Source organism: Cyprinodon tularosa, unplaced genomic scaffold (genome assembly GCF_016077235.1).
Source record: "Cyprinodon tularosa strain WSP-4 unplaced genomic scaffold, ASM1607723v1 ctg157, whole genome shotgun sequence".
Classification (NCBI taxonomy): Eukaryota; Metazoa; Chordata; class Actinopteri; order Cyprinodontiformes; family Cyprinodontidae; genus Cyprinodon; species Cyprinodon tularosa.
Genome location: NW_024038405.1, coordinates 614,135 through 624,451, shown reverse-complemented (window position 1 = coordinate 624,451; position 10,317 = coordinate 614,135). Strand labels below are relative to the sequence as shown.

Genomic DNA, 10,317 nt, shown 5'->3' with positions numbered 1-10,317 from the left:
GTAGTTGTAAATATAAGCCCGGATGGCTTATCCACAATGAATAAAACCTCTACTAGTGATTCTTTATTAAAACATCATAATCGTTTAAACAGGTATAAAAACAGTTGAATTATAAAAAAAAAAAGTATTATAGAAATCAATGCAAATAATGACTGCATGAAAATGAAGGCTGCTGCTGATATCAGTTATTCTAGAAATTGATTTATCCAGCAATTATTTCTTGATTTTTTTTTTTTGTCAGCCCAAGGCGTTTTAGAGTCTCTATAATTCAGTTAACGATTGATCAATTACTAAATTAGTTAACCACTATTTCAATAATCAATTAATCACTATTAATCCGACTAATTGTAATCTGTATATGTATATATATATATATATATATATATATATATATATATATATATATATATATATATATATATATATATATATATATATATATATATATATATTAAGCAAGGCCCTTGCTGAGTACAAACAGTTGGATTATGGATTAAAACTATCCAGACTGAAATTAGACAACACTGGGAGAGAAGTATTTAACTAAATTTGCAAATATAAAAAAAAAAAATAATAAGTAAATAACCCTAGTACTCATTTGACATTTTGTCAAAATTGACGCTGGTTGAATACAGTGTTGGGCACGTTACTTTGAAAAAGTAATTAGTTATAGTTACTAGTTACTTCTCCCAAAAAGTAACTGAGTTACTAACTGAGTTACTCCACAATAAAAGTAACTAGTTACTAGTAAAAGTAACTATTGCGTTACTTTTGCGTTTCTCGCCCCCGTAACCCTCACCACCCGGCCCCCACCTTCTTGCCGTGTGTTTCCAAAGCCAGCTGAATAGAGCGAACGACAAAGACAAGAACCTGCAGAGAGTTTTGCATTTATTGCAACTCAACGTAAATGACATCAGGGGGGAACGCCATGTGAAGTTTTTTAACAGGGCATTCAGATCTGGTGAGTATATGAAATTAATAACTGTGGATGTCTAATTCTGAAATCCTGTGTACTGCAATATCTATCTATCTATCTATCTATCTATCTATCTATCTATCTATCTATCTATCTATCTATCTATCTATCTATCTATCTATCTAAATCTATACTCTGTGTGTGACATAAAATATGGATCTCCATCCCTGCCGGCTGCCACAAAGGCCATCAAATAATGTTTAAAATAAAAAATACAGTAGGTTGAGAAGGCAGAGTATCCATCCATCCGTCCGTCCATCCATCCATCCATCCATCCATCCATCCATCCATCCATCCATCCATCCATCCATCCAGATTTCTCCCTTTCTCCATATAGGCTATCATTTGATCGTTCACGCTCTCCATAGTTCTCCTGTGGCGCGAGCACAGGGCGACTGTTGCGCGCCTTTAGCGAGCATGCGCGTTTCATGTCGCGTGTGCGGTGAATCGTGCCGCCTGCGCTGTGCGGAGATGCAGAGGAAACCGTATGTGATGGGGAAACGCAGCTCGACCTAACACCGATATTTCTATCAGGAAAACGCTGTTTTGCTGCTGGAGTCATCCTCACTCTCCATCTCTCTGTGTGTGCTGTACGTTAACACCCACCAGCGGAGACACCCGCCTACCCAACTGACAGACGGAATCTCACTATTCATCAGCCATTCTCATCCTCCCCTCTCTCATGACAAGGCGCGCACCTCTGGATGACCTAAAAATAATCTTTAATATCTCTTAAACAAAAGTAGCACAAACAATATTTTTTTCAGCACAAATCTGCGCTAACGTTGCACTAACCATTCAGTCTATTTGCAGTTTTTTGACGTGGGTGGGGTGTCAGCTTCACGCAGCTGCGCACGAGTCCTATCATGAAAAAAGGTTCATTGTGCGACCTGAGTAACGCGCAGTAACGGGGTTTCTGCAATGGTAACTGCGTTATAGTTACAGTCAAAGTAATTAGTTAGATTACTCGTTGCTAAAACAAGGTAACGGCGTTAGTAACGCCGTTACTTTCAACGCCGTTAGCCCCATCACTGGTTGAATATCACATTTAAGTTGTTATATCTCAGGAAAGTGTCCTGCTATCTCCTTTCACACTTTGTATTGATGATATCAGTAGATTTGTCAAAAGTCCTCTGCTCTGTTCGCGCCAACACTGACCAATAGGCGAAGTCGTGTTAAGAACTCGTGATTCCCACCTTAGAGTGTTGTGAATTGTCATTGGTCGAGAGCTGTTGTGGTCCCGCCCACCTCGCCTCGTGTGTTTGTTTCGCGCGAGTTGCCTGCTGTCGAGCTGCAGAGCTTTAGCTGTATGCTAGGTAGTGAGGGCTGGATTAGGGGGGACTATTCCTTTCGAAATATATCAGGAAAGCAGCTAAGGCGGAATTCAAACGTGAGAACATGGCGAAGCAAAGTTCACTCTTCAACTTTTTCACCAAGTCTCCACCACCGGTCTCTAAGGCAAAGCCGACGCCTTCCCCGGCCGAGGCGGACTCCGTGGAGAAGTCCAACTCTTCTCCTAAAGAAGAAGCCAGACAGAATCAGAACCAGCAGCAGCAGCAGCCGAGCAGAAACAGCAGAGTGAAACAGAACAGTGGCTCCAAGTCGGCAAGCGGAGGATTTAAGAAACTGTTCGGAGACAAGGCCGCTAAACCGGAGGAGAGGTAGGTTTTCATTTTACCCTGGAATCCTGGTGACACTCTTAACACCCTCAGACCAAAACTTTGAAACATTTTTACATGTAGATTAATTGGCATTGTAGAAAAAACATTACAAGACAAGTTAATCAACATGTTTCCATAGCATGGTAAGCTAGCAGCCCTGCAAAACATCATTACCTCAACGTTTGGTCTAAAAATAAAATAAAGCTTTTTAGTTTATGGTGTCTTAGTGTCAACATCCAGCTGCAGCTTTTTCAAGATTATGCAAAACTCACATTAAAGTATCAAATAAGTCCTTATTGTTTATTTTGTAAACTGTTAACAATCTAAAGCTGTATTTGATGCTTTGAAGGGCCAGATAATTGACAAAGTTGAATTCAAATAATACAAATTATTGTAGTTTATTCATATTTTCTAACCACCTCTGTTAGCCGATCATCTGTAATAAAGGTGTACATTAGCAGGGGTCACAATAAGTACATTGAAGAGAGAAAGTATTCTTATTTAACTCCATGAGGTGGGCTGTACCTGTCATGCAAAGGATTGTGGGTACCCGTATAGCTCCTTATCTCAGATTGGAACAATCTTTTCAAGATGGTTAAACATAAATACTGCCCTCTGCATCATTGTCTGCCATGGCTGGTGTTTTTCTAGCCGCTTCTTCATAACAAGACCCAGAATAGTGACCTTTGTCTGTTATTTATGGTGTTCACACACAGGTCGCATTTGCAAAGATCAGATTCGTATCTGATTCAGGACCACATAGCCAAGAGGCCTGTGTCGCATTGGAAAAAGTCGGATCTGTGTTGTTCAGACAGCCAGGAACATATCAGATCCAGGTCGCATATGGGCTAAAAAATCGGATTTGAGTCACTTCAGGCTGAAATGTGAACAGGGCCTAAAAACTGATTGTTCCTGGGTTTAAATTTTTTATTTTTTTGGCCAATGTGAAAGGGGTAAAAGTGGCTCTTTTTGCTCATAATCTGCACAGTTACAGCCGCTTTTCTTCTTTTTTCTTTTCGTGGCCTTCAAACATCTTCCAGTGAAAAGTTTTTGTCTCTAAAGATGACAGGATTAAGGTGTTTAGCCATGTCAAGATGTGCTTAGAGACCAAAGAACACTGTCCAGTTGTTAACATGTTGGTGGTAGCATCCTACTGTTAGTGTCATTAAAACAAACATCTGGGTGCAGCATGGTTATAATATTTGATTTTTACAACATGCCAAATGACATGTGTAGTTGTACATATAAGCCCGGATGGCTAATCCACAATAAATAAAACCTCTGCTGTTGATTCTTTATTAAAACATCATAATCCTTTAAACAGGGATAAAAACTCTTGAATTATATTAAAAAAAAAAGGTATTATAAAAACCGATGCAAATAATGACTGCATGAAAATGAAAGCTGCTGCTATCAATTATTCTTGAAATTGATTTATCCAGCAATTATTTCTTGATTTTATTTTTTTTCATTGATGCCTCAATGAACAATTTTTGAATTTAAGAAAAGGAAAACATTTGACACACATTTTTAATGCGTTTAGAATAGCTAGAACGAGTGAGAAAACTATGCTGGAAAATGCTACTTGAGGAGCTCTGGTAGGGCATTTTTACTGACAAAATTGTTTCTTTCATGAAATTGCAATATATATATTTTTTCAGTTTTGTCTTTAATTATTGCTCTGTGTTTTCTTTAAAAAATAGTTTTATGGTGCGTATGCACCAGTTACTGATAATTCAATTACTTAGTTGATAATTATTTTAGTAATCCATTAATTTGATTAATTGTTTTATCTCTAATGTAAATGTTTGACCAGAGTAAACGTAATTTCATTTCCCTTGTATGTCTTGTACATATGTCGAAAATGACAATAAAAGCTGACTTGACTTGACTTGATCTGTATGCAGGATAAATGTTACTTGTTCTGTGATTCCTCATCTTTCTCTTCGGCAGCCTAAAATGCCCGTTTGCTGCTGGAGCCCTAGTGTGGGCCAAACTGGAAGGACACCCCTGGTGGCCATGCATGGTGGTTCCTCAACCCCTGACTGGCCAGCAAATGAGGGGCCGGGGTCGAGCTCAGCGCATACACGTTCATTTCTTTGATGAACCTCCAACCAGAGGATGGGTTAGCACCAAATACATTCGAGAGTACCAAGGTAGGCTACTGCTAACAGCTATTATTTTTATTACTATTATTTTTTTCCGATGACGTAATAGTTTTCTCTGAGTCATCCTGTGAGTAACATCTGTTGTCACTGTGTGGTCCAAAGGGTCCGACAGCAGCGACGTTAAACCTGGGGGGGTGTTCTTCAGTAGCAAGCCTGTGATTCGTCGCGCCATGGAGCTTGCTGATCAATTTATGTTCGACAGTCCTGAAAAAAGATTGAAGATGCCGCTCTGCACAGATCCATCTGATGAGGAAGAGGATGAAGAAGAAATGGAGGTGAACATATATAGCTGCTCCCAAACATTGTGCAGGGCACTTTGGTTATGGGCTTTTAAATATGTATTATAACTATTTATACTATTTGTACACAAGCTATAAAAAGGTAGGGGCTAGTTGATGTACTTTTAAAACAAAATTGCAGGTTTTTTTGTGTCCCTATAAAGTGAACTCCTAATATCTAGATAAAAGTCAATTTTTAGTTTCGGGGGGGGGGGGGGGGGGGGGGGATATTTCAAACGTTTTGTCATGGTTTAAGCTGATAATTTACCTCCCTACTATCAGAAACCTTTAAACTGGTTGTCTTTTGAGTGGAAGCTTTTAGCCTTGAGCCACAAATCCAACAGCATCCGAGTTTCACCCATGTGTTGCTGGTTTAAAGTGATTGAAAAAATTGAACATGATCTCATTATACACTTCTCAAAAAAATAAAGGGAATATAACTTTGATTAAACTCCTGTGAAATCCAACTCTCCATTTAGGAAGCAGCACTGATTGACAATCAGTTTCGGTTCTGTTGTGCAGATGGAATAGACAACGGGTAGAAATTGTTGATGAGGTCCTCAGACCCCTAGTGAGACCATATGCTAGTGTGGTTGACCCTGGGTTCCTCCTAATGCAGGATGATGCTAAACCTCATGTGGCATGAGTGGGTTAGCAGTTCCTGCAAGATGAAGGCATTGAAGCTATGAACAAGCCCACCCGTTCCTCAGACCTGAATCTGATTCGGCACGTTGAAGACATCAAGTCTCAATCCATCCACCAAGATCACATTGCACCACAGCTGTCAAGGACTTAGCTATGCTGTAGTCCACGTCTGGGAGGAGATCCCTCAGGAGACCACCCGCCATTTAATCGGTGCCTAGGCCTTGTAGGGAGGTCATACACAATACTGAGCCCCATTTTGACCTGCTTTAGGACATTACATCCAATTTGGATCACCTGTTGTGGAGTTTCCACTTTAATTTTATTTTGTGACTCCAGATCCAGGCCTCAATTGGTTAATACAGGCATCCCCAACCTCGGTCCTCAAGGCCCGCTGTCCTGCAGGTTTTAGAGGTTTCCTTGCTCCAGCACAGCTGATTTTAATTGAAAGCTGATTAACAGGCTTTTGTTCAACTGCAATCATTATAACCAGCTGTGCTGAAGCAGAGAAACCTCTAAAACCTGCAGGACAGGGGGCCTTGAGGACCGAGTTTGGGGATGCCTGGGTTATTGGGTATTGGAATGTGGAAGCAAGATGGCGCCAGTGTTTGAGGCTTGCCGTCTGACTCTCCTCCTGTTTTGTTTCTGTCTCCTGTCAGGTTTTAATTTTATTACAAGTGTAAACTCTCTAATTGTGTATGATCGCCAAACATTGCTGGACATTGGTGCCTCAGCTGGAAACACGTTACTGAGGACGTATAATGCAGAAAAAACTTCGACCCGGCCGTTGGGCATTCCAGCTCACCTGTGTCGTTTCTGGATTTTGCCTTTCTGTTGGAAGCGGGCGCGCCGCCGTGGAAGGCGCAGCGGTCGGCTGGTGCGATTGAAGGCTGCCCTGCGGCGCGGTTTCTCTGCCTCCGCGATGTGTGGTCTGGTGCCTCGCCTTTCCTGTCCATTGCGTGTGTTGGATCCCGTGGATTCCTGTCTGGTTCCTGTCGGTGGAGGCTGGGATGGAGCGTTCCAGTCCCGTGGTCCCTGCGCTTCTCGGCCCTGTAGACGCAGGGTGAATCCTAGCAACCTGCGCCCTCTCTGCCGGGAGTCCCGGACGGCAGCTGATGACGTGGATCCGCCGATTTCTGTCAGGATCGGTTTGGTAAATGCCAGGTCGCTGGCAAATAAAACTTTCGTAATTAGGGATTTCTTTTCCTCTCAAGGATTAGATTTTTTATTTATAACAGAATCATGGACACGTGGCTTGGGTGATTCCAGCATTTTTAATGAACTTGTCCCAGGGAACTGCAGCTATTTTAATTCTCCAAGGATGTCGGGCTCTGGTGGAGGAATAGTGACTGTTTTTAAAAGTAGTTTTACTTGCAAGCAGTTGCCCGTACCCTCGTTTAGTAGCTTTGAGCTGAGCCTATTTGAACTTGGCAGCTCTCACACTGTGTTGTGTGCTGCAGTCTATCGGCCACCAAAGTATAACAAAAATTTTATAAATGACTTTTCTGATTTCTTGGCCGATATCATGCCAAAATATGACCGAGTTCTCATTGTTGGTGATTTTAATATTCATGTCTGCTGTCCGACTTCACCTATGGCTCAGTCATTTCTTAATGTTATTGATTCTTTTAATTTTGTGCAGTCTGTGACTGGTGCTACTCATGAACATGGTCACACTCTTGATTTGGTTTTATCTTATGGTCTACCAGTCTTTAACTTAGAAATTGGTGACTCATTCTTTTCTGACCATATGCCTGTTTTGTTTGAGACAACGCTGTCCCATGGAAAAGCTAAAACTCGGGCTGCAGCTCGGCTCTGTCGTGTTTTTAACCCTACTACTGCTGGTCAGTTTTCTTCTGTTTTTAATCAGAACTGTACTATTCCAGAGGATGTGGGAAATAACACTGAGGAACTCAGCAACTGGTTTTATTCTACCAGTAAAGCAGCCTTGGATTTGGTGGCACCTCTAAAAATTAGATTTCCAAAATCCAAGCATGAACCCTGGTTAAATGAGGTCACTCGGGCTGCCAGGAGAGACTGCCGCAGAGCAGAACGCAAATGGAGAAAGGACAAATTACAGGTGTCTCTCCAAACATTAAAGGAATGTTGGCGCTGTTATCAAAGGATTGCAAAAGGCAGCCAAAGAAAATACCTGTCGGGTTTGATTGTATCAAATAGTCAGAATCCTGCTATCCTATTTAAAATTATTAACTCTGTTCTAAACGATTCACATAGTGGCTTTATGGAGACCTCACCTGCTGCATGTGAAAACTTCTTACACTTTTTTGATGAGAAAGTTGCTTCTATTAGGGCCCAGATTATCCCCTCTTCTTATGATCCTTCAGTTGTGGTGCCTTGTTCTGGTGTTTTCCACAGCTTTGAATGTGTGAACTTGCAATTATTGCAGGAGGTGGTTAATCACTTAAGGCCAACTGGTTCTCCAGATGATGTTATTTCGCCCCAATTATTTAAAGAAGCTTTCTCTGCTATAGGTCCTTCTGTCCTTGCTCTTGTAAATAGTAGCTTGTCCTCAGGCATTGTTCCTAACGCTCTGAAGCATGCAGTTCTGCAGCCTCTACTTAAGAAACCAGCTTTGGATCCTACTGTTCTGGCAAATTATCGACCTATCTCTAAATTGCCTTTTATTTCAAAAATTCTTGAGAAGGTAGTCTGTAATCAGCTAATGGCCTATCTTAATGAACATAATGTATTAGAGGTTTTTCAGTCTGGTTTTAAACCATTTCATAGCACAGAGTCAGCCCTTTTAAAAGTTTTTAATGATATACTTTTAGCAACTGATTCAGGTGACGTTGTTGTTTTGGTGCTGTTGGATTTATCATCTGCTTTTGACACAGTTGATCATGTCATTTTACTTTCCCGTCTGGAACAGTGGGTGGGCGTCGGTCACATAGCTCTAGATTGGTTTAGATCATATTTGGCTGAACGTACTTTTTGTGTCTGTCTTGATGGCCATAGGTCCCCCTCTGCTCCACTGTCGTGTGGTGTCCCACAGGGCTCAGTTCTAGGCCCGCTCCTTTTCTCACTTTACCTTCTTCCGCTCGGCTCTATTTTCAGAAAACATGGGATTGCCTTTCACTGCTATGCAGATGACACACAGATATACTTACCGCTAAAGAATGTAAACTCCACCTCTCTTCGGTCTCTGTTTTTATGTCTTGAAGATGTGAAGGCCTGGGTGGCCCTAAATTTTTTAAAACTCAATGAGGACAAGACGGACGTAATGATCTTTGGCAGATCCACTGCTGATTCCGTGACTAGTCTTGGCTCCTTGGCTCAGTACGTTAAGCCGGTTATTACAAATTTAGGGGTTAAGATGGATGCTGGTCTTAAAATGGAAGCGCACATCAGAGCCGTTATAAAGTCCAGCTTTTTCCACTTAAGGCAGCTAGCAAAAGTAAAACCCATTCTTTCCAGACAGCATTTCGAAACAGTGATCCATGCATTTGTGACGACACGGCTGGATTACTGTAACTCACTTTATACAGGGGTCAGCGACTTGTATATTTCTCATCTTCAGAGGGTTCAAAATGCTGCTGCACGTCTTTTAACAGGTACACGAAAATTCGACCACATTTCCCCTGTTTTAGCTTCCTTACACTGGCTGCCAGTACATTTTAGGATTAATTTTAAAATTCTTTTAATAATAATAATAATAATAGATTTTATCTGAAAGTGCTACAGAGACCAAAAGAAGAAAAAAAACAAAGACAAAAATAATAACAATAGTAATAAAAAAAAAAAAAAAAAAAAAAAAAAAAAAAACTGTAGGGCTTACAGCAATACATCCTACATCGAGCGGCACCAAAAACCAACAATTACCAAAAAATAATAATAATAGTAATAATAAATAGTAATAATAAAAAATAAAGAATAAATTGTAGGGCCCACAGCAACACATCTCGCACCAAGTGGTACCAAAACCAACAATTGAAACCAACAATAAAAACCACAATTTAAAACAAAACTTACAGTTCTAAAAGGCCTGTTTAAAAAGGTGAGTCTTAAGACCTTTTTTAAAGGCCTCCAAACCTTGTGGGGCTCTCAGGGACTCTGGAAGGGCATTCCAGAGCCGTGGAGCTACTGCCTGAAAAGCCCTATCCCCCATAGTGGCAAGTTTGGTCTTAGGTTGATGCAGGCAGTAAAAGGAGGTGGAGGAACGAAGCCTACGAGAAGTAGCGTGCGATGAGAGGAGTTCACTGAGATAGGCAGGAGCAACTCCATGGATGCATTGATAGGTAAGCAGACAGAGTTTATAATGTATTCTATGTTTGATCGGTAGCCAATGAAGTGAATTAAGAACAGAAGTGATATGGTCGAATTTGCGCCTCCTCATCAGGACCCGGGCAGCACAGTTCTGAATGTACTGGAGCTTTTGCAGGTTTTTACCAGAGGTCCCAAAGAGGAGGGCATTACAGTAGTCCAACCTTGATGAGATAAAGGCATTGATCAACCTCTCAGCATCCGGTTGGGAGAGGGAAGGGCGGAGTCTGGCAATGTTTTTGAGATGGAGGAAGGAGACTTTAGAAAGATGACGGATGTGGGAGTTGAAAGTGAGGTTAGAGTCAATCCTA

At 41.1% G+C, this 10,317-nt stretch overlaps 1 protein-coding gene across 1 annotated transcript in view; it reads left to right on the top strand.

Annotated features, from left to right (window-relative positions):
* The first annotated feature begins 2,230 nt into the window (after positions 1 to 2,230).
* msh6 (mutS homolog 6 (E. coli)) overlaps positions 2,231 to 10,317 on the top strand; it is a 16,733-nt gene continuing 8,646 nt past the window's right edge. Inside the window, exons 1-3 of the mRNA XM_038280134.1 lie at positions 2,231 to 2,637; positions 4,591 to 4,793; positions 4,908 to 5,080. Of these exons, the coding sequence (XP_038136062.1) occupies positions 2,375 to 2,637; positions 4,591 to 4,793; positions 4,908 to 5,080 (639 nt within the window). The 5' untranslated portion in view covers positions 2,231 to 2,374. The remainder of the gene's footprint in view (positions 2,638 to 4,590; positions 4,794 to 4,907; positions 5,081 to 10,317) is intronic.